Source organism: Peromyscus californicus, unplaced genomic scaffold (genome assembly GCF_007827085.1).
Source record: "Peromyscus californicus insignis strain IS unplaced genomic scaffold, ASM782708v3 Scaffold_7__1_contigs__length_154581171, whole genome shotgun sequence".
Classification (NCBI taxonomy): domain Eukaryota; kingdom Metazoa; phylum Chordata; class Mammalia; order Rodentia; family Cricetidae; genus Peromyscus; species Peromyscus californicus.
The window spans coordinates 130,987,660-131,014,965 of record NW_026294595.1 but is presented as its reverse complement, the minus strand read 5'-3'; the positions used below and the strand labels follow the sequence as shown (position 1 = coordinate 131,014,965).

Sequence of the window (27,306 nt, the reverse complement as noted above, 5' to 3'; positions counted from 1 at the left end):
TAGGTAAATGTGGGAAGATAAGGAAGCTGGAGGCAGCCAGGTTGAGTGCTGTTCTCTCTCTCTCTCTGTCTCTCTGTCTCTCTCTGTCTCTGTCTCTGTCTCTCTCTCTCTCTCTCTCTTTTCAAAATAGGGTTTCTCTGTGTAGTTTTGGTGCCGTCCTGGATCCCGCTCTGTAGACAAGGCTGGCCTCGAACTCACAGAGATCCGCCTGGCTCCACCTCCCGAGTGCTTGGATTAAAGGCGTGTGCCACCACCGCCCAGAGAGTGCTTTTCCCTTGCTGGCAGTGTTTGGGAGACAGATCCTCTCTGAGGGGGATGGGCCAGGGGGACCTAAACAATACTGTACCTAACAAGTCATTCTTCTTGATTTAGGACAGCCATTGATAGCCTACCATAACTAACAGGAGTGACTGGCTCTTACTGTGTGCCAGGCACTATGGCAATTACCATACATGTATGAGCTCTATGAGACAGAGACCTTGGGAAGTCAGTGTGGTGAGGAACACCGTTGGCTCTGGAGTCTTAACACATTAGGTTTGCCTCTGATCAGTTCATCACGTTCCCAGCACTGTAGCTATGGGCAAGGCAGTCAAGGTCTCTGAGCATCTGTTTCCTCACTTGTAAAATGAATGGGCAGACAGTATGAAGCCTGGAGCCTGGCACAGCGGAAGCACCCCGCGAATAAGAGCAACGAATACTATCAGGATTGCCGGGACCCATTAGCTGATAAGAAAACATGGATGCCAGGGTTAAATAGTGTGTTACAGTCACAGCGCTGGTGAAGGAAGGACCTGAACCTGGGTGTGATCATGCCTGCCTGGAATCCCAGCTCTTAGAACGGCCAGGAAGGAAGATATTGAGATCAAGGGCAGCCTGGGCTATATAGCAAAACAGATCTCCAAAAAAGGGTAGAGAGAAAAAAAAGAGGAGGGCTTGAGATTTGAATTCAGGGCTGTAGGACTTTGGGGCTCTCCTTTGGGGTACCAAGATGCAGCTATCCATTAAGCCAGTGTTTTCCAAGCACCTTAGGAAGCAGGGTTTTATTTGTTTTTGTTTAATTCCGAAAAGACCTCTCCCCAGCGTTAGTGGGAGTGACTGCACTAGGAGTCTGGGATGGCTCCTACTTGGCAATAACGTCTGGCAAAGCGTGTGGAAAGAGAAGGCCACTTCTGGCTCTCCAGGCCAACACAAAATGGGTCTTTACAGAATGATCTAGAAGAAAAAATAGGGGTACACCATGGTGCTTGGGGATAATGGCATTAAACAAAGAAATGCCTCAGCTCTTCACTTGGCAAATGATGAAACTGAGTCCCAGTAATGGAAGAAACGGACCCACTGGTCAGCAGAATGGCTACAGAGCTAGGCCTCTGGAATCCCACCAGTATGGCTCTCTTAGCTTCATGGCTCCTACATCCGGCTACACAGGGACTTCACAAGGACCAATGTATAAATAAATAGTAATTCTTGTGCAGTAGAGGTTCCAGATCAGACCGTCACAGGCTTCTGCGGCAGCTTCCCCAGGGGATGTCATCGACTCTGCGCTAACACGACAAGTGACCTATCCTCCACCACTAGGGGAAAGGAATAATCAGACAACTGAAGACACTGGAGTGACAACAATTTACATGGAAGTCTGAGTAAAGGTGACAAGAATGTTTACCATGGCCAACTTACTCTCCTAGGTCAGAACGTACAGTGGAAATAGAATGTGAGCTCTGTACAGGTGCTACTTCCCCAGCACCATGTATGCATGCTGCCATGCTTCCCACCATGATGATAATGGACTAAATCCCTGAAGCTGTAAGCAAGCTCCAATTAAATGTTTTCTTTTATAAGAGTTGCCTTGATCATGGCGTCTCTTCACAGCAACAGAACAGTGACTAAGACACATGTGAAATTCATTTTAATAATATATCTGGGGACCTGGGGTGTAGTAGAATACTTGCTAGTATATGCCAAGTTCTAGGGATTGCTCTCCATTGCCTTAAGAAACAAAAGGCTCTAGGAATGCAGCTCAGTTAGTAGAAGGCCTGCCCAGTGTGCAGCAAAGCCCTTGGTTTCCAGCACAGCATAAAACCGGGAGTGGTGGCGCCTGTAATCTCAACACTAAAGATATATAGGCAGGAGGATTAGGAGTTCAAAGTCATCCTTGGCTATAAAGTCAATTCAAGGGCCACCTATTTGAGACCCTGCCTCCAACAAAAACAAAACGAAGCAAAACCCCTAACGATCATATTACTTAACTCAATACATCCCCTTCTCATTTCATAAGTATTAACATTACTCAGACAGTTAACTTTTTCTTCATACTAAATCTTCAAAATCCTACATGCATTTACCCACATCTCATCAAGTACTCAATAGCCATATGTGGCAGTGATTGCCATATTGGACCCACACAGGAAAAACACTGCCACCATTACAGACATCCTTTCAGATGAGACGGGTCTAGACCCTGCGTCAGCATCCTTCCAAACGGCAGGAAAATGTTCCAGCACTTTTCCCTCTAAGAAGTCGGAACTCAAAGGAAAAGAAGAATTCTTATACTGCTCTAGAAAACATTCACTGATTTAAGAAAAGGGCCAAGAGGTGACCAGGTGCTATTTGTGAGGCCTTGGAGGTGGACGTTTCCCATTGTAGTGTAATGTATGGGCTGTACACAGTGCACAGACCTAAGAACAGTAAGAGCTTGACTTTTCTTGATGGGCTGGGGGAGGCAGTGCTGAGGATGGAACCCGGTGCCTCACATGCTACACATCTGCTCTATTGTTAGGGTAAGCTCCCAGCCCTGAAAAACTTTATCTATGTGTATCGCCACATAGCCCACCCAGTTGGAAACATCCCCTAGAAAGTTTCCTTGAGGATCTTCACTGGCACATTCTAGAGGTAGCGCTATTCTAATTTATGCCCAATGGACAAAAATTTTGCCTGCTACTCACTTCTAGTGAATGCAATCACACACAGGTACTTCCTATGTTTGTGAAATTTTGGTCTTCTATGTCTGATAAAATTCAGCAAGCTTCCAGAGAAGAAGAAGAACCCTCCCCAGTGTAGGCTGTGAGAAGCCCAATATGTCCCAGCACTGTATTATCTGAGATCTTGATGGCCTTCAATGAAATAGAAAGCTATTGGGGTCCCCAGGAGTCTGGGCCTGGAGGGCCTGAGAAGTCCTGGGTTTGTAAGCCAGCAAAGCAGATGGGATCAACGCTTCTAGGCATCACATTCCCTCAGTAGCATCTCATGACCCTGATGGAGACAGAGACTCAGGGATGCGAATATGGTACCCAGACTGGCCGGGTGTCCATCTACAATACATCAGTCCCGTCGATCCTTTGCACCTTCCCTTGCCACTTGTGGACTGGCTTTGCTAGTCTTGGGATCTGAAACTCTAAAGAAACTAAGACACCATCTTCTCTCCCTCCTTTCTTTGGTCTGAAGCAGGGCTACTGCCTGTCTCCTTGGAGCCACAAGCCAGGTAGGTGAGGGTCACAGATGCACTATCAATCACACCACCTGGGCTCTCAAAGGAAATGACTCTCCAAGAACGCTTTTTTTTTTGTGTGTGTGTACGTGTGTGTGTGTGTGTGTGTGTGTGTGTGTTTAGCCCTGGATGTTCTGGAACTCACTCTGTAGACCAGGCTGGCCTTGAACTCAGAGGTCTGCCTGCCTCTGCCTCCTGAGTGCTGGGATTAAAGGTGTGTCCCACCACATCCAGCTATAATTTATTTATTTTTATTTTAGTTTTTAGTTTTTTTGAGACAGGGTTTCTCTTTGTAGCCTTGGCTATCCTGGACCTCAATCTGTAGACCAAGCTGGACTCAAATTCATAGAGATCTGCCTGCTTCTGCCCCTGGTGCTGGAATTAAAGGCGTGTACCACCACTATCCAGCTTCTAAGACTCTTTTTACTGCTTTCTCCTCCCTCCCACACTGCTCAGCCCTAGAACCTTACCTGTGGCTTCTTGTCCCTCTCCTCCGGGGATGGGTCTGTTTCTCTGTAGACAACAGCTTTGGTTACCAGCATGTCTGGATGCTGCAGTTTGGCTTCCTTGATGGCCAAAGCCAGGGCCTGGTGGGCAGAAGAGCACAGTGAGGCACACAGAACCGTGGCTATGACAGAAACTGAACACAAGCTACTAGTGCACAGCTGGGGAAACTGAGGCCCAGGAGGGGCCAAGGTAAACAGAGGATGAGACTAGACTTTGAATCTTCCGCCCCCCTTCAATGCCCCTTCTTGAGGGTCAGCAAGGGGTGGACGCCTTCTCTGCTCGGAAGGGTAGCCACCCCAGGTCACCATAATGGGAGGGACTGGGTACCATGCTGTGCCCTGGGAATGCTGTTCCCGGCCCCATACCTGGTCTTGATCGACATCTTCGTCCCCGGTAATGATGATGCGCTTCTCGATCCTTGTCTCAGAAAACCCTCCCTTCACAGTCTGTGGAGAGAGAAGGAGAGGGCAGGAGAGAGAAAGGCGAGGTCCCTCTTAGGTCTGCTGTGACAGACCTACACACCTCAGCCTCAGTCAACCGACCAGGCCGAGAGCTGGGAGTTCACCTTTTTCCTGCCCTCCTCAGCATTCTCCTTTTCTAGCTGGAGGACTTGAGACAGTAGCTCCTGCCAGGCTGTCATCACTCCCTAGCTACCAAACTGTCCCATTTATGTCTCCCACACCCAGCTTAGATGCCGCTCCTTGGTTGGCAGGGTCCCAAGGCATCCTGTCCCGGCCCTCCCCAAACACCGAGTCTGTATCTCTCGTGGTTTGGAGCCTCTGCATGGTGCTGACCTCTGTGCACATGGCCTTGCTCACCTCTCCAGGCTTCAAGCCCTGGAGAGTGGGGCTTATATTTTGGCCACCTCCGTATTCCCTCCTCACTCAGCACCTTTCCCAATCTGACCTGGCAGGTGCTGAATGTCAATCTGCTGAATGAACACATGAATGAGATGTGAATGGTGACAAGGTTCGGCCTTAAATGACCTGGAACAATCTTACAAAGATACTTTACTGCTGCTATCGTTTTCCCGAGGAGTGGGGCTTGAAGTAGAGAATGGGCAGGGCCTAACTGTTTGGCATGCTCAAGGAGGATGTGACAGAGGGAAATTCTAGCTGGAGGTAGGCAAGGGTGAACAGACGGGGCCCCTGAGTGGTGAGGTACAGATGGGCTCTTTCTGAGCCATACACTTGAGGGGGGGCGGGGGTGCCGTGTGAGGCATTCCCATAAAACCAGCAGAGAAACCGATACTGTTCGCTCAGGTTTTTTGAGAGGTTAGCAGCCAGACTTTCCCTTTGGTGGGTCAGCTGGACCTTCAACTCAACCACCCAGGCTCAGCCTGGTTCCTCAGGCCTCCAGCCATGGCTGGGCCTCTCCTGTTTTCCCTGGTCACTCAGCTGTGGACTTGCTGCGGCCTACCTCTCAGCCTTTCTTAATTCATTGACTGTCACAGCTGAAACCCCCTAGGAATGCATCCCTCCTCCGGCATGTCCTCTCCTGTCCCCAACTCCGCCCTGGCCCGGGCCCTCACACCCCAGCTAAGTTCTCCTTCCTCTGTTCCCCTGAACCTCCCTCCTTTCTTTGCTTTGCTGGGGATCAAATCCAGCGCTTTGTGCACATCAGACAGCCCCAGCCACTGAGCTTCACCCCCAGTTCCAGCGAACCTATTTTCACTGACTCACTACCTAAGTTAAATTTCCTTGTGCCTAATTCATCTGCCCCCATTCTGCACTTCCCTGCCCCGAGTGCACCCTAACTTCCCAGTCCCCTATCTACACACTGCTTCCTGGTTTCTTACAAACACACCTCACTTGTATCATCTCCAGCAGCCTGAGAGTCCTGGGAAGGTGGATGCTCACTTAGCATTTGCTTAACCAAGAGGTAAACACCCGGTGTCTCTGCCCCTCCTGCTAGCATGCCACCCAGCTGAGCTGCTCGACCCTTGGGGCTCTACTCTTGGAGCCGGGCCGGGCGGGTGCTCTGCAGCTAGCCCCAGGACCCTACTCCAACTCTATTCTCTTCTCTCTCGTTTTGGGTGGGTGGGCGGGCAGGGAGAGCAGTACCATGATTGATAAGGACTAAATCTTTGCTAGGTAAAGACTACACCATTGAGAAATAGCTCCAGCCCTCTTTACTTTTGATTTTGAAACAGGATTCTACTAAGTTGCCCAGGCTGGCCTGAACTTTGAGTCCCACATCAGCTTCCTAAGCAGCTGGGATTAGAGGCCTGGTAAACAGCAACTTTTTCCAAATGACACTTCCTGACTTTGGGGAGCTCTTCTAAATTTGCCTGGCTCTCAAGGCCTGTAAGATGCAAACATCGTTGTTCACAATTCCTTTGGAGGAGAACATCTGACCCCACAGACTAGCTGCCAATGCTGTGTGCAAGGCCTACTCCCAGACAACAGCAGCACAGGGCAATGCACTCCAGACTGGCGAAGGTCCCCTCTGTGTGCCTTAGAGAACGAGGAGGAGCCAAGGGTCAGCATGGCAATGACCTTCCCACCTACAGCCCGCTGAGCCCGGGAGCCTGCTGCTACTCACTTTGGTGACATGGGTGGTGGTGGAGGTTGAGAGGGTTTCCGCAGTGGCGCCGTAGGTGCTGGTGAGGACATCTTTCCCGATGATCTGCAGAATATAACCACCCCCACCCCGGGGGTCAGGTCAGGGCACTGGGCTCTGAAGGGGCAGGCGGGGCTGGGGAAACGTTCCCAGGGATAAGTAGGGGCCCATGAAGGTGAAGCGTGGAAGCCAGGACGCTTTGAAACATTCATCCTTATACAATACCACCAAAATCTTTCCAATTCTAGACCTAGAACATCCCCAAACCCAGGGATCTATAACTCTTAGAACTTGAAATCGCTAAGGCCCAGAGTCCTAACAACAACCTAGAATGGAAGAATCCTAGAAGAATGACCAGATGCATCCAGGAAGCAGACAGAGCCCTCTAGGCCCTCACCCTGTCCCAGGCAGGAACATGCTCTCTCTGGACTAGACATTAACAAACAGAACAAAAGCACCAGAAAAGACCTCTCGGTGACGACTCAGGGTCAGTGGTGGGGCAAGCACCAACAGAGCCCGGCCTAGAACCTGAGCCTCTGGACTCCTAGTTCCCTGCTCTTCCTGCTCTACAATCTGATGCAGCAGTGGGTGCATGGGTGCGAGTGTGTGTGTGTGTGTGTGTGTGTGTGTGTGTGTGTGTGTGTGTTCGCGCGCTCATGCATCCTGTTTACCTCCAGCATCAGACATCATCAGAGTGTGTGTGTGCGTGTGCTCATGTGTCCTGTTTACCCCCAGCATCAGACATCATCAGAGTGTGTGTGTGCGTGTGCTCATGTGTCCTGTTTACCCCCAGCATCAGACATCTCATCAGAGTGAGTGTGTGTATGTGTGTGTATGTGTGTGTGTTCGCGCGCTCATGCGTCCTGTTTACCTCCAGCCCTGATGCCAATGCTTTGGTTACATGGTGGGAGGTACTGATGGGCACTTTGGGGAGCCTGTGGACATCTTCAATGGTCCTGAGCACTTCCCCGCACTTGCCGTGGCTGTGTGCTGGCACACTAAGCTCCGAGTCCCCTAGCCCCTCACTGCACTTGCTGTGGCCGTAAGCCCGCATGCTTATCTTCGAGTCCCCTAGCCTGAGCTGGTCCTGCCTACTTACCGGTGAAAGAGAACGGATTTCCGTGGCCACCGTCTGTGGGCCTGGGATCATGGCAGCTGCCCCCTTCCCGGACTTGAGACTGTTCTCCTGGGGAGACAATAGTGCTCAGATGGCCAGGTCTCAGGTCAGTAGGCCTCCAGGACAGCCAGGGCATGTGACCATGTGGTTATCATCCCCACAGGGTTGAGAAGCAACAGAGAAGCAGAGAGCTGAGGCATTCATTCATCCCTCACTTGCTCAAGCCCACACACACGTGCATGCTTGCTCACATACTCACTCAACAAACATTTACTGAATCTCTGCTGTTAGGGATGCCAAGGTGAACAAGATATGGTGTTGCTCTCTGGAAGCACGACAAGGAGTTGGGTCGCCCAGGCTCTTGTCCTGGAACTGCTGTGCACCTGAGGCAGAGCCAGCTCCTCCCTACTGTCTGTGAATAAGGACCTTTGCCTATCCCCACGGAGCCCTTACGCGGAGAATAGAGGGAAAAGGGCGCTGTAAACCAAAAGCTGTTGGTGAATGCGGGAGTGCAAGTGGATGAACATGTAATTACTTCCCAGTACCTGCCAGGCACTGGGCCTTCTGCTAGGCATGCACATGGGTGAGACTCATTCAACCTTTGCAAAAGCTGAAGGCAATCCTCGGCGGCAGTCCTACTCTACAGAGGGCACACAGGAGGGAAAACTATAGTGTGTGGCTTGTTCAAGTCCTGCAGCAAGACAGTGGCGGAACCAGAAGTGACCTCCGAGCTGGGCAGCCTCCAAGGCCGCTAGTGCTTGTGGTCGAAACCGCCACTCTGCCCTTGGCACTGCCACCATTGTGCCAGCCCCCTGGTCTTACCTATCTGGATCTAACTGCCAGATCTCCCTGGAATTGTCACTGGACCTGGTGTCCTCTATCTGGCCAAGGGACACTAAGGCTCTGTCTGCTGTCTCTCACTTCTACACAGTCTCCAGCTCAGCTTTGCTATGTATTGTCTCAGGTAAATGGACCCCAGTCTTGGTCTGTGCATGGCAAGGACCTGGACCACTGTCTTCCTGCCACAGCGTTTCGGGGAGGACTGCGTCTCTGCCACACCCGCTCCTGCCTTGACTGTCGGTGACCAGTTCCCTTGGCACACCATCCTGAGGCACATTCCCTATGATATCCTGGGTCCCAGGCTACAGAGGCCACTTCCAGGTGTGTTTTCTCGCTCTGGCTTAGGGGACAGCCACCAGTCACTCAGACTACACACAGTTTCTTTTTTTTCTTTCTTTTTCTTGAGACAGGGTTTCTCTGTATAGCTTTGGAGCCTGTCCTGGAACTCTGTAGACCAGGCTGGCCTCAAACTCACAGAGATCTGCCTGCCTCTGCCTCCCAAGTGCTAGGATTAAAGGTGTGCACTGCTGCCTCCCAGCCACACACAGTTTCTTATTCACTGTCTTCCCTCTTGCCCTGAGGCCAGCATCCAAGGCTCTCCTCCATGTTTGTAGTGAAAACAGAAGCCAGTAAACGAGACACAAGTTGTTCAAAACCTCGGTGCTTCCCCCCTAACCCCTGTCCTGGCTGTATCCATAGCCAGGCCCATCTCCCAACTCAAGGAAACAGTTCCTCTTCCTGGGCAAGGCAACCCCCTGTCTCTCCTCAGGGCCCACCCCCCCATCCACCCTCAGATACCCAGGGAATTCTCCTGCCTCTCTGACGCCACCTCCTACCTGTAGCCCAGATCGTTCTTGAACCCTAAATCTTCAAAACCAATTGTCTCCTGAGCCTTTCCCTGGAAACACCCCATAGATGCCTCGCACTGGCCAGATCTGCAGTAGAACTAGTTGCTTGAACATAACACACAAGCATCACACTCCTCTCATACTACTCCGAGGAGCATCATCTGGAGGGCTGTGAACACAGACTGCAAGGCTTCTCTGGGGTTTCTGAATAGGAGCTTTGGAGCAGGGTGGGGGAATGTACCTTTGTTGCTGGTACTCGGGACCACACTGTAAGAACCACTGGCCAGTAAACACTGTCCCCAGCCCATCTCTCCTGTCTCCTGAACACCCTACCTGTGACCACATGCTGCCTTTTCCTGCTCTAGGGTCTCGAACCCCTAACTCTGCTGTATTTACCTTCCTGAACCCTGGCAGTGCCCCAGCTAGCCCTCAGACAGGTTCCCACCTTCTCTTTCTGGCCTCACGTGGGCCCCAGGGCTGGAGATGCTATCTCCTCCAGGGCTGCATTCACAGTGCCTGGCATAGCACTTCACACATTGTGGGTGTTCAAAAAATATTTATTCAAGGAAGGAAAGAGGCAGGTAGGAGGGAGGAAAGGAGGGAGGAAGGAATCTTTGTTCCAGGCCACAGTCCACACAAGCCGATAACCTAACCGACACACGCAGCTGATGACATGCTCCGGCTTGAAAAACGCCATTCCCCTGTTGTCTCCAGGACAAAGTTTAAACTGTCCTCCACGGTACTGGAAACACTTAAGCTCTGGTTCAGCCCTTCTTTGCAGCCCTCCCCACCTTCCCTTCTTCTTCCTGCACACACCTATCAGCTTCCTGCCCTTACACCTGCTCTCCACAGCTGGATGCCTTCTCCTGTGACCATAACTCAGCCCATCCTTCACTCACAGCTCTCCTGTCCCTGCCTAGGTGACACCTTCCTCAGATCCTCCTAGCAGAGATGACACTCACAGCTTCATCCCAGTGGCCCCTAGGGTAACATTGTTGCAGTGCTCCAGGAGGGCAGGAGAGAAACAGCAGCAGCTGACATCCGGAGGCACTCAGGCCAGGCTGTGCTTGGGGGCTTTGCACAGGGCACTTGCTCATGCTCACAGGAACCCTTCAAGGCGTGTGCTGTATGGCTCCTATCCCACTTTACAGAAGTGGGAATGAAGGGTCACAGAGGCTCGGGTGACTTGCCCAAGGTCATCCAGCCAGGAAGTGAGAGGGTTGGGCCTTGCTCATTCACTGTGTGCCCACGACCTACATACATGACAGGCACTGTGATGACAGCCAAACAAACTAATCCTAGTCGGCAGTGGGGCTCCTGCAGCTCTGGGTCCCCGTGCTAGGCAGACAGTAGAGACTCATCAATGTTTTCGGAACAAATGAATGGATGAATGGATGAATGAGGAAATGAATGAAGTTACTGTCTACTCACCATAAAGACAAGTCTAAATTTAGCCTGCAAGTACCTCAATGCCTCAGAGTAACAGTTTGGAGAGAAAGGACTGACTAGTCGGTGGGGGAAACGTGCGCCCTCTGGCGAGTGGTTTGGGTTTACTGCGTCTAGAGTCTGTTTACTTAAAACCCACCTGTTGATGACTCTGACTTAATGAAATTATCTTCTCAGGTAGAGGTCAGAGGTCAGACAAGGGAGGTCATTCAAAAACAACTCTCAGTAGCTGGAGAAATGTCTGGATCAGACATGGCTACATTCTGTAGCCCCAGGCCCGTGAAGCTGATGTTCACACAGGTCAGGACAGGCGCAGAGCAGAGCGACTGACAATGAATTGAGACTCCTGGTGTCAGAATGCCTGCAGCTAACCTGGTAGTTATCAGTCATGTGCCCTTGGGTTCATCCCTTTATCCCCCTGGACTTGTAACGGATGTGGAAGAAAGAACAGTGGCTAACCATAGTTCATAACCCATAGGTCAAGTTTCTTGGGAGACTGCTGACGCCATAACCTGTGGGCAGAATGCTCTCTGTCCTATTTTGTTGTTAAGGGTGCGCCAGAGTAGTGATTCTCAACCTGTGGGTCTCGACTCCCACAAGGGTCACATATTAGATATTCTGCATATCAGATATTTATATTACAATTCATAACAGTGAAAAGATTACAGCTACAAAGTAGCCATGAAATAATTTTATGGTTGGGGTCACCACAACATGAGGAACTGCATTAAAGGGCTGAAGCGTTAGGGAGGTTGGGAACCTCTGCTCTAGAGTCTCATAAGAAGCTGTGAGCCACACAGAATGGGGGTGACTCCTATTTTACAGGAGAGGACACTTGAGGTCAAGGACTTTTCTTTACTGGTCAGACAGCAAATAAATAGCAAAATCTGCAAGGACCCTTAAAAGGCGGCCAAAACACCAGTTTCCAACCCAGGTTCACTGCTGCCATCTACTGGTCACAGTGAGAAAGTGGTCTGAGATACAAGAAACTGCTGGTGGCTAGTTTGGGTTTGTGGGCAGGAGAACACGGTGGGGTGGGGGCTTTCAGGCTAATTGTCTACCTGCAGGTAAGATCCACCTGGTATTGCGAGATTCCTGCATGTCAAGAATCAGGCCGCTCTACGCCCCTCTACTCCTTCGCGGCTGAGATGACCCAGATAACTGAAACTCGGGGACCCCACACCCCACATTATTCAATTTGGAAAAACCAAAGACGGACAGTATGTATAACAGCAGCCAACAGGAATCTGATCATCTGTCTTACCACCGTGAGGGTGGCTGAGGACTTCCTGAAACAGCTGCCATGTTCTGGCTGTTGGGGGAGAGTGGGGGATGGGTCAGAGAGGAGCCTCCTGGTCCCACTTACCATGGTGGTGGAGATGGTCTCTGTGGTGATGCAGGGGGGAGTCGTCATGAAGTCCTTTCCCACTGGGGCACTCCCGTCAACCTGCGAGGCAGAGGAGGAGGCATTAGAGATGACAGGACTGCATGTACCCGCAGCATCTGTCACCTGTTTCGTAGCATTCCTGGTCACAAAGTGACAGACTTCGTGACAGGCATGCACTGGGGGTAGCCACAGAGTATTGTGGAGGGGCCTCAAGGCTCTTCGAAACTTCATTTCCACCGTTCGAATGGACAGAGGAAGAGGAACCACATGCAATTGACAAACTCTTCCCAACCCTTGGTTTAGCAATCCATGAAAGTCACCCTTTGATGTCATGATGGTTAGTTTTTTTTTTTTGTTTGTTTGTTTTTTTGGTTTTTCAAGACAGGGTTTCTCTGTGTAGCTTTGCGCCTTTCCTTTCCTGGAACTCACTTGGTAGCCCAGGCTGGCCTCGAACTCACAGAGATCCGCCTGGCTCTGCCTCCCGAGTGCTGGGATTAAAGGCGTGCGCCACCACCGCCCGGCTCATGATGGTTAGTTTTATGTCAACTCGACACAAACTATAGTCATTTGGGGAAAGCGACTCTCAATTGAGAATATGCCTCCACAAGACTGGCTTACAGGCAAGTCCTGTCAGGCATTCTCTTGACTCATGATTGGTGTGAGAGGACCCAGCTCACTGGAGGTGGTACCATCCTTGGTCCTGGATAGTAAAAAAAAGCAGGCTGAAGCTGGGTGGTGGTGGCTCACATCTTTAATCTCAGCACTCAGGAGACAGAGGCAGGCAGATCTCTGTGAGTTCAAAGTTAACCTGGTTCTACAGAGCTAGTTCCAAGACAGCCAGGATTACACAGAGAAACCCTGTCTTGAAAAACCAAAACAAAACCAAGAAAGTAGACTGAGCAAGCCATGAGGAGCAACCGGTAAGCAGCACTCCTCCATGGCCTCTGCTTCAGTTCCTGCCTCCAGGTTCCTGCCTTGACTTCCCTCAGTGATGGATCATGACCTGAGAGCTATAACCTGAAATAAACCCTTTCCTCCCCAAGGTGCTTTTGGTCATGTTGTTTTATCACTACAACAGAAATTGGTACTTTCAAAGGTTCGCCAAGAAATATGAACAAGGAAACTTTACCACAGCACTGAATACAGGGAAAGATAAGACCCACCACAGAGTCCAGTGCTGGGAGACGGAAACACGAGTTAGGACATGCTTCCTAAGCGGACTCAGAATAGTGGGGCTGGGAACGAGGCTGGGAGAGTGTTTGCTTAGCATGCATGAAGCCAGGGTTCAATTCCCAGCCCCCATGAAAAAGAACTGGGTATGGTGGTGCAGCCTGTAACTCCAGGACAGGGAGGTAGAAGCAGGAGGATCAGAAGTTCAAGGTCATCCCCAGCTGCACAGTAAGTTTGAGGCCAGCCTGGACTGCCTGGCAGGGACCCTGTCTCATGAGGAGAGAAAGAGAGACAGAGACCAACGGATAGATGGAGTGGCAGAGAGAGACAGAGACACAGAGAGGTGCAAATGAGTAAGTTCTAGACTACTTGAGAACAAAAGGGTACAGTGTAAAGTCAATGGTCACCTTTACCTGATAATTTTAAGTATAAACAGATGTAAACATCTGTGTTAGCATATGCCTATTTTTTTTTTTCAGGAGACTGCATAAGAATAGCATCATCCAATCTTTTGACATTTTTTTTGACATTGTTTTGATGATAAAAGCTGCCAAGTTATGGGATTTGGGGTCATTTATGGTTTCTTTATACTTTGCATTTAAAAAAAGTTACTAAAACAAAGCAAGTCAGGCTGGAGAGATGGCTCAGAGGTTAAGAGCACTGACTGCTCTTCCAGAGGTCCTGAGTTCAACTCCCAGAAACCACATGGTGGCTCACAACCATCCGTAATGAGATCTGGTGCCCTCTTCTGGTCATACATGCTGTATACAAAATAAATAAATAAATCTTTAAAAAAACAAACAAACAAACAACAACAAAAAAACCAAAGCAAGTCAGGGAAGACAAGTGGCTTGTCCAAGGTGACCCAGCTCATGGTTCTTTTGTGGCGCTAGACAGCTGCATAGCTCTCACTTAGCATGCTGTAATAGTGGGGAAAATTCTGGAAACGACATCTGTTGGTGTTACTATGTGTCGTGTTTCAGGCTGTCTGTGCTGGAGGTGGGACCCAGGGTAAGGCTCTGCCATTGGCCAATCAATCTGCTCAGCCCTCATCACCGCTGAGACAAAGACTGGTCACCAGGAGAAGGGACTGAGTACTGTAGTCCATCTGGGCAAGAAAAACCCAGGGCACTCTCTCAGACCTAGAAATCTTCAGATCTGAAGCCCCACAGAGAACACACGGGAAGCATGTACTGTGTGCTGTGTCTGGGCAGGCCAGCTTTCCCAGGATGCCAGTGAGCTTCGGCTCACTAACACAGACACTCTTTAGTCATCTGACCTTGGTTTGTTCATCTTGCCGATCTAATGTGGAACCTCCATGCGTAAGAAATGACCCAGGTGAGCTGTTCTGACTGGTGATTGAGATTTCTCTCTCCCCCAAGCTGCCCTGGGGAAGAACCTCTCCACACCTGTCAAGCCACCTGAAAGCCATGATCCTAATCCACCAGCCATGAATGCTGAACACTCCCAGGAGGAAGGAGGCAGGATCACCCCCATTTACAGATGGGGACACTGGGCTCTAAGAAGCATGGTCTTTCCCCACCATTCCCACCTCAGACCTCAGGGAGGATGAGGGAAGGCAAATGTTGACCAAAGGGCTCAGTGAGGACCTTCCCTCAAATGCCCGACCCCTGGGTCAGGCTACAGTGGGATGCAGGTTACCTGGGTGCTGTCCGCAGCGGAGACTCGGCTCTGCAGCATGGCCTCTGGCTCGATCTTCTTTCTGATTGCTAGACTGCTGACGGTCATGGTTTCTGCTTTCACAGACTACAAGGACACAAAAGGGACACTTGAAAACTCAAGCCAACCGGGATGCAGGAGGAGCCAAGCTCACTTCCAGCATGAGTTCAGCCTGACCCCGTGCCCCAGGGGCTACACGTCTTTTTGAGGCCATACTAAAAGGATGGCTGAACTCTCTGCTCAGAGTTTTCCTTACACACATATTGACTCCACCTTTTGGCCATGTCATGTGAACTGCCATTCAAAGCAAGAACCACACACATGGAAATTCCCAGGGGCCAAGTAGCAGATGAGGAGGCTAGCTGGACGAGAGAAATGAGAAGCATGTGGGATTCCGCTCAGGTTTGGCTTTTATAATGGCCTCTGTTTTGTTTATTTATTTATCTAAGGAAATGTAATGTTGTGGTTTTAAAATTAAAGTCAGAGAAAACACATCAGTTGGCCGGATGTGACCCAGGGCCACCAGCTCACAAACTGTACTCTAGGCGTCTCAAGCCACAGGATCAGCTTCTTTTGAGTCTTCTCTTACGCCGAGTTCATGGCTAGACACACTGCCAGTTTGATGAATGGAATCTAGCTTGTCACACAGTTGGAAGGAAGAGGGAGAATGGAGGGATTCTTCCAGAATCCTGTGATCTAGCCACTCATTCAATTAATCATCCCTTAGTGCCGAGTGTGAGTCAGCCTCACAACCGCTGCCACCTAGCAGAGGGGCAGAGTCACCAGCCACTGTCCTGACCGTGCTGGGGAATGTTAGAGCCAGAGCACCTCAGGGCGGAGAAGGGTGTGGCAGGGAAGGTACTGCCACCCAGGTGGCCAGAAAAGCATGGAGAAGGGATGTATGAGCTCTGCCCTGGATCACTGTAAGGGCACAGAAAGGGATGGCAAATCTTCCACCTAGAGGGTACAGCGTGGAGTAAGAGCCCTGGATGGATGAGCTGGTGGTCACTGCCTGGAAGGGAGGGATGGAGGGATGGAGGGATGGAGGGATGGAGGGAGGGGGAGCAAGGGAGTGAGGGAGCGAGGGAGCAAGGGCGGGCTCAGCTTAGAGGTGAAGGGCAAGGATGAGTTTCTGAAAATCAAGGGGGCCAAAAGCAAAGAAGCCCAGACGCTGGCCCTACATCCTCCCCAAAGGCTGTGTCTTCTCTTTTTCTGGAGTGTCCATTGCCACCCCAAGGTCTCAGGGTCTGGTGGGTTTAAATAACGGCTTTTTCTGCAGGCCCCGGTAAAATGAGCCCTGGCCTGAATCAAGAGAAACCACTCAGGTTTCAGACCAGCTGTGGGAGCCTCGAGAGTCCACAGACACATGCTCTCTGAGGATGCCATGCAACACAGGCAAGGGAGCTAAGGAGTCGTCAGTAAGGCTGGCATCACTTGCCCTCAGCAAGTGATGGGGTCCTAGGGTTAAGATACCGTGGAGCACGTGTTAGGGGTGAACCAGCACAGCGAACATGCGGCCGCAGAACCATGCTGTTCTACGGAGGGGCAGTCATGCAACACTAGACAGAGCTTCAGGCTGCAGCTGATGGCTGGTCTTCTCACACACGGCTCAGGGCCCTCTGAACATGCAGTGCCCTGTTGGACTGGATCTCCATGAAGCTTCACTGTACCTCAAACTGGGGCATTTCGGGAGTGGAGCAGGCCCCTCGGTCTGGGCTGTCCTCGATGCCCCCAGACTCATCCTCTTGACTGGAGGGTCCCTTGAGATCCCGGGCGAACACCAGGCCTTCTGTCTCAGAGTCGCTCTTATCACGGTCCAGCTCAGGCAGGCTTCTGGAGAAGTCTTCAAAGGCGCTGCCGTGGTAATCGCCAATAACCGTGAAGTCCACCTCAGCCTCCAGGCTGGATGTGGAGCTGACCGTTATGCTGGAGCACTTGCGTTCGATGGCCAGGTGGTTGTCCTTCAAGAATACCGCATCCCTCTCCTGGTCCTGGTCCTCATCTCCTGTGTCACTCTCTGGGGCACGAGGACGTGGTGGCTTGCCTTTCTCCTCCGAGCCCTCCCTCAGCCCTGCTCTCTATGGCCAGATAAAACCAGGGGAATGGGGATATAGGGTGGGGAGAGAGAGAGAGGTCAAGATAGTGAATGTCAGAAGAAATCTCAAGGTTGCAACGATGTTCCTAAATGGAAGAGCAAGTTTGGAAATGAAAAACACGCCCCAGAAAGGTTTCCGTGGAATCTAGCACAAAACAAAATGAAACAAAAAACTTCTCAGAGTGGGGATGCCCCTTTGGAGGGTCTCACATGGATGGCAAAGCAAGCTGACATCCTTCCAGCGAGCTCTGGACAGGAGGCCCCCTCCAAGGCTAGGATCCGAAAGCCTATCAGAAGCAGCCCTGTGCGAGAGGCAGGGATGGAGGCCTGGACCACAGGCCCATCCGTGCAGGAGGCATTGAGAGGTAAACTGAGGAAGGAGGTCAGGGATTCAGGGGAACCCAGGAGAGGAGGCAAAGAGGCTGGAGCCAGGAGCTTGAGGAACACAGAAGAAGCCAGCAACCTGTCAATTGCACTGAATCTCTGCATCAACTCGGGGAGGAGAAAACTGGCATAGGCCCTCTGGACTCCGGCTTCCTGGGAGCCACACCAGTGCCACCGTGAACTCTGGCAACCATGGAGAGGACATTCTGGCCCCATCAGTGTAATTGACAACAGCAGGCCAAGGGAATGCCCAAGGAAAACCAGCAAACTCTGTCCTAACACATACCTCTCCACTGGCCTGTCAGGTATTAAACACCACACACGGTTTTCTTTGTTTGTTTGGCTCGGTTTGTGACTTTTTTTTTTTTTTTTAAAGACCAATCTAACACTCACAAAACGTTTTGAAAAAAACTCAGCTTCGGGCTCTGGAGGTTCAGTATGCTTCAGAGATTTCATTTGTTAACCAGCCTCCACTTGGCCAGGTTCTGGAAGGTTGAGAGGTGTGAGGAATAACATTCCAGACAAGCCAGAGTGTGAACAGCCACAGGGGGGTTCACTACGAGAGCAGGTGGGAATCTAGGGAATGATGCATCCCAGCCGGATGAAGATGACCAAGTCATCAAGGCACAGAGGGGCTGTAGAGACCTGAGGGCCCGGAGGGCTGGCGAATCTCAGGCACCCCCCCTTCCCAGGGGTGTTTGGTGCTAAGTGGCTGAAGAAGCTCTTCTCTTCCCTGCCCGCATCTCCGGATTTGTTCTGGATTAGAGAAGACAGTTAGTCTTAAGGAGGCAGAAAGGAACCGAAAGCAAAGTGGAGGAAACCTCTGGACTGCCAGCTTCCACAAGGCAGGGTACCAGGGATGGGAGAGGACGAAGAAAGATCACTGGATAAGCCAAGCAAGATAGGGAGAAGTCTAGCAGTGAGACGAGCAAGGCAAAGCAAGTATGTGATTTGTTGCTGGTGGTGGCACCTTCTCTGTGGCCACTGTGTGACCCCCTGGCTGTAAGGTCACACCAAAGGTTGGGGGATCTAACAAGCTAACAAGGACTAAGCAGATGGCCCCATCTTTCAGCCTGGGCTATCTCAGGACCACGGAGGAGAAGACCTTCTAGGGATGAACGAGCAGCATCAATGCAGGAATGACGAGGGGCCACCGAAACATGCCTCTAAGAAGCTACACAGCATGCGCTCAGCTTCCACCAATGGGGGCTTGGTGGGGGTGGGGGCTCACGTGGCCAGTTACCCCGGTAGCTTCCTCCAGCGTGGTTTCACATCCTGAGTCGGGGGACACGAGCTCTGGTTCTGTGCATCTTTCCTGGTGGGAGGTAGCAGAGGTGCCCTCCCCACAGTGCTGGGTGGCCAGAGGCACGACAGAGGCGTGTGTACCTTTGGGGCTGGCCAAGTCCCCAGGGGGCTGGAGTTGGCCAGAGCCCAAGTCTGGCAGCCTATTCCGCGGATGCTCTACCTGCCCCGGGGAAGCCTCCGAAGGCAGCTCACGTGGAAGGGCCCTCAGTTCACCCTGACTGACTCGGCAAGTCTCAGCTCCATGGGTCTCAAATATCCGGATCTTGTTAGCCACTGAGGTCTTGCTAATATCTTCCTGGGAACCCCCTTGGTCCCCAGCCCAGAGTGAAGTCTCCTTTTGCTTTTCTGAAGGGAACACAAACCCCGGGAGTGCAGGTCCCTCAGCTCCTTCAGGGACAGCTCGGGGTTTCTTGCTGGCAATGGGGGGCACTTTGCGTTCACCTCGTGTGTCCTTGGGCACGGGGCTCTCTTCAGGAAGATGGATGTGTTTGAAAACTATGGGGACCTGATCTCCAAAGGGATCCCAGAACTCCGAAGGCTTCCCTGGCCCAGGAGAGACTGGGCTTTGAGAAGTGTCCTCCACAGCTGCTGGCAGGGGGATGACTACCTCCCTGTCCTCTGTCTTGGGTTCGACAGCCTCAGTGGAAATTGCCCTCTTCTCTTTGGGCAGAAGGCCGCCTTGGTTTGGCCTGACTGGCTTCCTAACATGAGGAGGAATGGTCCTCAGAAGGGCACAGGCCTGGGCATCTAGGTGCACCCCTCCTCCTCCTCCACCAGGGGGCTGCTTCCTCCATCCGGCTGCGGGGGGACTTTCCTCAGTCTTTCTCATCCAATCTATAGTCATGGTGGCCTCCTCATCTTCAGCTGCCCTTGCCATTGGGTAGGTCAACTCTCCTTCCAACCTTTGCTGCGTTTCTTCCCAGTCTGCAAAAGTCTGTCCCACAGCAGCTCCCTGCAGGTCACCAGGCCTCCCATGGTCCCTAGGGGACCAGGCTTCTTCCTGTGAGGAAGTCATATGGGTTTCATCTTTATTCTGGCTGGAACCTGGGGCAGAACCCCTTGGGGCTGAGGACTTCAGCTCCCAGCATTCTGTGTGCTCCCCTGCCAGCTCCGGCCAGGGCCCATCTCCAGGAGGGGCATCCAGGTGCTCTTCTCTGTCCTCTGAGGGTGGGGGCGGAACTTGGTCTTCCGAGTCTTTCTCGCCATAGTTTAGATAGAAGCTCCTCTCTGCAAAGGAGGTGTCAGTCTCGTCGCTGGAGTCAGCCCTGGCTTCTGCCTGGGCCGGATCCAACAGGAAGGACTGGAGTCCTCCCTTGTCTGATGCAGGAGAGAGAACTTCTCCTAGCCCTGACCCAGCTCCCGTAGCTGTAGGTCTCTGCCAAGTTTGGAGCCCCTCCAGGCCCTTGCTCAGCTCTACTGGGCTCTCCAGCTGACCCTCTGAGATGCGGTGGTTCCTGATCTTGAGCTTGGAGCCCTCAAGAAGCTTGGTTGGTGACGTGCAGGCTGCAGCCTGGGCAGCCTCTCTGGGGCCTCCCTTGATGCACAGGCCTTCCCCTCTCACTGTCTCAAAGACTTCTGGACTTGCAACCGTCTTCCCTTGCTGTTGAGTGCTTGCTCTTCTGGCTCCCACTGTTTCTTCCGTGGCCACTTCAACTTTGAACTTGTCCACCAGAATGTCTACCTTGGAGAGTCTGCCATCAGCAAGGATCTCAGCGAGGCCTGCCTCACTTTCTTCCCGTTGTGTGGTGGCCACTGTTAGGAGGCCAAGTTCTTCTGGCCTAGTGTATACTCTTTCTATAAATACCCAATGCTCTGAGCCCTGTGTTTCAATTGGAGCAAGAAGAGTTAACATGAAATAGCAGGCACTTGAAGGGATGGCCTCTTCCCTCTATATGAAGGGACCAACCTACCACCAAAGGGTTTGTCACTGGGACTATGAGTCCTAGGAACTGGCCAGGGACAGAAAGGGATGACAAAGCCCATCATCATCATCATCCAAGTTCTTTTTCCCATTAAGATCCCCAATAAACTGATTGACCCTCTTCAATCACTGATTCCATCCCGATACAGTGGGATGGGACCTTGTGCCTCCCCAGGAACCACGGGAAATGGGAGATCCACAGGCGGGCCAGACCTCTTCCTCTTGTGATCAAGTATTTCTCACTGTCAGCGGGGAAGGCACTTACATCACAAGGAATCTCTGAATGTTGAGCCCAAAGAGCTCCAAAGACACCCACTGTCACCTCCTTCCGGGGAAACTGAGGTCTAGAGAAGGCCAATGACTTGGTCGCAGCCACTGTTGGTTGATGGAAGAGCAGGAAAAGAATGGCTGCTTTTTGATGCCTGGGCTCTCGGCTAACTTAACTCACAACCTTGAAACAGGGGTGCCAACTGGGATCTGATGTCAAGCTGAGGGAAGACAGTGAGCTGGATTTCACAGGCCCCAGCCTAAAACATGACCCCTCTACAAGGGATTCTGGGAAGGAAACAGATCAACAGCAATGATGCCAAACAGCCAGGTCAGCACTCGCTGAAGCAATGGCTTAAACAGCCTGAACGTTCTGGGGTTCAGTCTAAAAGAAGTGATTTTAAGACCAATCCTTGGAGAATTCTAACAAAAACCCATGGAAAGAATAGAAAAGAACTGACCAGATCATACCACAGAAGAAAAAGATCACTGACAACATCATCATGGAGCCAAAGGGACAGGTGTGACACTATCAAACATCACAGAATAGCCCTCTACCTGTCCCCAACAGCTTAGAGGTAAATGATAGGTTTCCCAAATCATTAGCAAAGCCATAAGACCATTTGGGTTTTAGTCTTGGGACCACGGAATACTTTCTCCCCCCAAAAATCTTATCACAAGTCCATCTAATAAATGCATAATGCAAATGCTGAGCAGCCCCGGGAAAGCTGCAGTCCTGCATGACCCACAGCCGTAAGGTGCTGCCTTCCTTTGAAGTACAGGCTTCACAGTACAGGAATGGAAATCAACTTCCTAGGGGAGGAAAGTACCTGACCACCTAGTCACAGAGCCTAGAACCCAAGAACTGATTCTTAGTTCTCTAAAGTTTAACCTTCCTACCCTACCAAGACTGCCTCCATGACAGGTGTGCCTGACACTCCTCCCAGAAGCAGGAGACCAGAGGCTTACATGACCTTGGGCTCCTTTTCAGGTTGTGACTTGGTGATGAGTCTGCCACACCGGTAAGATCTGAAGGAGCTGGAAGGATGAAGGGAACTCTGCAAAGCCTTCTTCCCGGGTCAGGGAACCTGACCTCATTAACAGAGTCTTACCAGTTGGAAAGAGATCAAGGGAGGGAGGTCCAGACACAGTCTGGTACAGCTTTCTGAGATGTTGTTTCAGGTGTCTGAGCCTGAACCCTCAGAGGGATGTGTTCTGCTGGCCTGCAGAGGTAAGGATCTTTCTCACCTCCTGGGGAAGCAAGTTTGGCCAGCTGCTTCCATTTCTGCTTCTAAAATTATCAGCCTAGTGATGATGGTCAAAGTTGGCCCATGAGGCTCCTTCTGGAATATTCCCACTCCCATCCTATCTAGCAAACAGGCTAGATGAGCAGTGGTGTGTGGGGGTGGAGGCTGGCACAGACTGGAGAGATTCCAGAGGCAGAGAAGGGAAACACATGGTAATGTTTAGTTATTAGATGCCAGGCGGTGCCAGCCCTCATCTACATAATTAACTTGACTCCAATTGGCAACTCTGTTTCAGAAGGGGAAACCAAGGCTCCAAATGAGGAGATTTTCAGAAGATCACGCAGTCCTGGTGAGGGAAGAAACAAGGGCTCTATCGCTAAAAAGCAACAGTTAAGGATATGTTGGGGGGCGGGGCAGATTTACAAAAAGAAAAGGGCAACTTTGCTGGACCAGCGTGCTGGGCAAGCACATCTGGCCCTAGCCACAAGATGGGGCTCCGTTAGGGTGTGTGCAGATAGGTCAGCCCTCACATCTGGCCCTAGCCACAAGATGGGGCTCCGTTAGGGTGAGTGCAGATAGGTCAGTCCTCACGCTATTCTCCCCCCGGGGTCCCTGGTTCTTCAGTGCCTCCTGCCATCTGATGGCGCGGCCTCTGCTCCAGCCCCAAGAGCGGGAGAAGGGGACAGGCTCTGCTTCATGCCAAACAAGAAGAAACTCCAGAGGGTGGCTCCCCTGACTCTTGGCTCTTTAGGCCCCACCTGGAACTCTGCATTACATTTGGGGTCAGAGGGGGTCCAGGAATGGGGCTCTCTAGAACCCACATCCTGGGAGAAGCCGCTGGAGAGGTGCAGTGGGAAGGCGTTCTGTCTCCCAAAGGGTGTCCTCAGGGAGGCGCAGAGCAGGTCTGTGGCCATGACGAGGCAAGAGGAAGCTCACAGGCAACTGAGAAGAAGGGCAGACTTTGGTCAACTTGAATAAAACTTCATGCCCAGCACTTGGGAGGCCAAAGCAAGAGGACCACGAATTTGAGTCCAGTCAGGGCAGCATGGAAAGACCTCGTGGAGGGAAGAATAAGACGGAGGGAGGGGGAAGGGAAGGGAAGAGGAAGGTAGGAATGAATGATGGAATGAACGAATGATCCTGTTGATGACTAGATAAAATAGGCTGCTTTTTAGGACAGTGAGGCTGATGTGACAGGTCACTGATACAAGGTGCTCTTGGCTCTCTCCCCATACGGGCACCGTCCTTGTTTCTAAAAGCATCTCCGGACACTAGGACATCACCATGTCCCCAACTCTGGGATGCTGTTGACTCCTGTCTCACAGCCTTCAAGAGAGAACACTGGTAGGTTTGCTTCTAGCTTTCCATGGAGGAAGACTTCAGGGAGAGTCTGGTTTGTATTCTCCTTGTCGGGCACTTGCTCCTGTCCCTCCTACATTCACAACATACTTGCAGCAGCTACACAAGTTTTCTCTGCAGAGGGAAAAAGGTCTATGCCCTCCCAAGCCACACCAGTGGATGGGGTAGAGGCTACATGATGGATGTTTCCCAAGTCAGTTGACTCCTAACTCAACAGGCTATGAAATCCCAGCGTAGTGAGGGGATGTGGGGATTCCATCCCTAGCATCCACACAGGGCCAGGGGAAACCCCAAGAACCCCTTGACCTGCTGTTCTTCTGGACCCAGAAACAATGTCCTCCTCACTCAGAAGGATGTTTTTGGGAGGAAGATATCTATGTTTGCCTGACTGGTGACTCAGACCGATGTCCCAGATGGATTTAGATAAACGAATGCCAGGTAAAGATGTAATACCATGTCCTAACTAGTCACCCATCGACTAGAGGCTTTTAAATAGAGCCAAGATGTCAGGGCAGGACATACTCAAGGGCCAAGACACTGAGGCTGAGAGTCACAGCCTGCCTCCAGAGAGGATCATCCCTTTGCCCCTTTTGAGACAGAGGCAACCAGTTCTGTCTTCTGGGTATAGCTGCAACCATGTCCTTCCTGGGAAGCAGTAACAGACGAGGGAGAGGCTGGCCCTTCATGGACCCCTGGGATGGGGGCGCTTGCCATTTATAACATGAGACAACATGGGCCACCTCTGCTCTCTTCTCCACGCCAGAGTCTGGCCTATTCCCCTCACCCTAGGGAAAGGGTTTCCTTAAGATCCCGGAGAGAGGACAGGGATGGGCTGGAGGCCCAGGAGGAAGGGATGCGGGGCAGTGCAGGCATTAACCTCAGGAGATGCTGCGAGGCTTTTCTGAGTGAACACCTCCAAGCCTGCTGCTCTTCCAGGTACCAAGTCCTGCTGAGAAGTGTCCTGGGTCCTCTGGGCCTGCAGGGGAGGCCCAGGGCCGGAGAAGAGGGAGAGGGGGAAAAGAAAAGAGAAATGAGAGAGAGAGAGAGAGAGAGAGAGAGAGAGAGAGAGAGAGAGAGAGAGAGAGAGAGAGAGCAGGAGAGACACACCAAGTCTGTAAATAGTCCAGCTTTGTAGGCCCCACATTGTTATGTTAGTTCATGGATTCTGTCAGGAGCCACTCTGAGGGGAAGACAGAGAGGGACAGCTGTGGTCGACTACAAGGCAGCTGTGGCTTTTCCAGTCTCTCGTGCTCACTAACACTCAAGGGAGTCTGGAATCCCACCATTTACTCTGACTGCAAGCCTGCCCCAGGTGTCACGGGCTTAGGCCATGATGAACCTGTAGCTGGGGTCACAGTCCTATCTTTTAAATGTTGTCCTTGAGAAGCCGAGGAGATGCCACAATTAGTAAAGTGCTCGCACAAGCATGAGGATTTGGGGTCAGCCCCCCAGCCCCTGTGAAAACAGATTCCCCAGCTGTTACAGCACACGTCTGTAACTCCAGCTTGGGGGAGGTGGAGCCAGGCGGATCCCTGGAGCTCACAGACCAGCCGGCCTAGCTGGATCAGTGAGCTCTACCTCAGTGAGCAGCTTTGTCTCAAAAAATACAGTGGAGGGGCTGGCAAGATGGCTCAGGGGGTGAACGTGCCTGGCGCCAAGCCTGGAAACCGAAGTTCAATCCCCAGGACCCATACGGAGGAAGGAGAGACTCGCAAAAGTCGTCCTCTGACCTCCACACACAGACAGACACACAGACACACTGCACACACAGACAGACAGACAGACAGACACACACACAGACAGACAGACAGACACACACAACACACAGACACACAGACACACACACAGACACACACACACACACACACACAGACACACACACACACACAGACACACACACACACAGACACACACACACACACAGACAGACAGACACACACACACACACAGACACACACACAACACACAGACACACTGCATACACACACACACACAGACACACAGACACACACACAGACAGACAGACACACACACAGACACACACACACACACAGACACACACACACACACAGACACACACACACAGACAGACACACACACAGACACACACACACACACAGACACACACACACACACAGACACACACACACACACACACACACAGACACACACACAACACAGACACACTGCATACACACACAGACACACACACACACACACACACACAGACAGACACACACACACACAGACACACACACAACACAGACACACTGCATACACACACAGACACACACACACAGACAGACACACAAACACAGACACACACAACACACAGACACACTGCATACACACACAGACACACACACACACACACACACACAGACGACAGACACACACACACAGACAGACGACAGACACACACACACAAATAATAAAACTATAATAAAAAAAATAGAGAAAGACGGAGGAAGTCAGTCCATGTCAATCTCTGGCCTCCACGCGAATGCACACACACATACATGTGTAATGCACACGTGCACATAGCCACATGAACACATACACAGCTACACCACCCCACACACAATTGTCTTTCAAACTAAAACCTTTGCCCAATGGGAATTGTTCAAGTCCCTGCTGCTTTCCCCTCGGCTTGGGCGGGACCCAACAAGCTTTGAGATGGCTCTGGGAGTTCTGGGTGGTGTGTCCTCAAAGAGTCCTCCACAGAGCCATACCGGGCCAGGGATTCTAGTCACCTTCAGCAGTGGCCCCATACTTCAACACTTCCTAGGGGGACAAGGAACTTCCATCTTCATTGTTTGACTTAGCCTTGCCAGTGACTTCCCAATGGCATGACATTCTGGCCCCCTTCAGATGGCCTATGCAAGGAGGCTCACAGAGGTGGCCTTACTCACCCAAGAACAGCATCAAGTCCTTGTCTATAGCTCCTCCCCATTTTGCAAATCTTCAAGAACCCATAAATGCCAAGGGGCACGAAGGGCAGTTCTAAATGGCTCATAACTCCAACCGGGGTTCCTTTACTTCCCAGGAGTGGTGACCAGTTTTCAGGGCTAAGGAGGTGATGGCTGGAACAACCTCCATCTTTACTAAGGTCCCTCTGCCTGCAGCTCCAGTTATGACCAGCAGGTGGGGCACACGCCCCAATTCCAGGCCCTAGCACACCAGCATTCAGCTACCGCTCCTGCCTCTGCTGACATCTCACCCTTTGGTGACATCGCACTTCAATTGCAGTCAAGCCAAGACCTGACTCATCTCAGGACTGCTAGCAGGTCACACTGGTCAAGTCTTTCCCTAGGGAATGAGGGGTCGAGAGGAGAGTGCAGTGTACCAGCTCACGACATCACAACCCCGGTCCAGTCTGAGGTCTTGGTTATGCTGGGGTCACAGAAGCCCTCAGAGGCCTGTCCAACCTACAGCCCGGGGGGCCATGTGCATCCTGGTAACTACAAAAGCTGATCAACACACGTGCAGTTAGCAAAGTTGTGTCACAATGTTTACGTTTGCCCCCTCTGCTAGCAGGCGCAGAGCTTCGTTTTCTCTCTAGGGTATCAGCCTTCAGGGCCCCCGAGGCATCCCTAACTGTGTGACTTTGGCAGCCATGGAATTCACAAGGAAAACCCTCTGCTATCTGGTGGGCTCAGACCATGGTGAGACCAGTTCAATTAACACTCT

The 27,306-nt window shown here is 51.6% G+C and overlaps 1 protein-coding gene across 13 annotated transcripts in view; it reads right to left on the bottom strand.

Moving 5' to 3' along the window:
• Epb41l1 (erythrocyte membrane protein band 4.1 like 1) overlaps positions 1-27,306 on the bottom strand; it is a 132,394-nt gene that overhangs the window by 4,323 nt on the left and 100,765 nt on the right. For 6 of the 13 annotated variants that reach the window (XM_052722678.1, XM_052722680.1, XM_052722679.1 and 3 more), the window contains 10 exons: positions 24,494-24,592; positions 18,761-20,641; positions 18,163-18,273; positions 16,709-17,116; positions 15,021-15,125; positions 12,168-12,248; positions 7,650-7,736; positions 6,533-6,616; positions 4,354-4,434; positions 3,952-4,068 (listed from right to left, as the gene is read on the bottom strand). In XM_052722678.1, coding sequence (XP_052578638.1) covers positions 3,952-4,068; positions 4,354-4,434; positions 6,533-6,616; positions 7,650-7,736; positions 12,168-12,248; positions 15,021-15,125; positions 16,709-17,116; positions 18,163-18,273; positions 18,761-20,641; positions 24,494-24,592 — 3,054 coding nt within the window. The remainder of the gene's footprint in view (positions 1-3,951; positions 4,069-4,353; positions 4,435-6,532; positions 6,617-7,649; positions 7,737-12,167; positions 12,249-15,020; positions 15,126-16,708; positions 17,117-18,162; positions 18,274-18,760; positions 20,642-24,493; positions 24,593-27,306) is intronic. The other 7 variants (XM_052722681.1, XM_052722682.1, XM_052722675.1 and 4 more) reach the window with 6 other exon arrangements.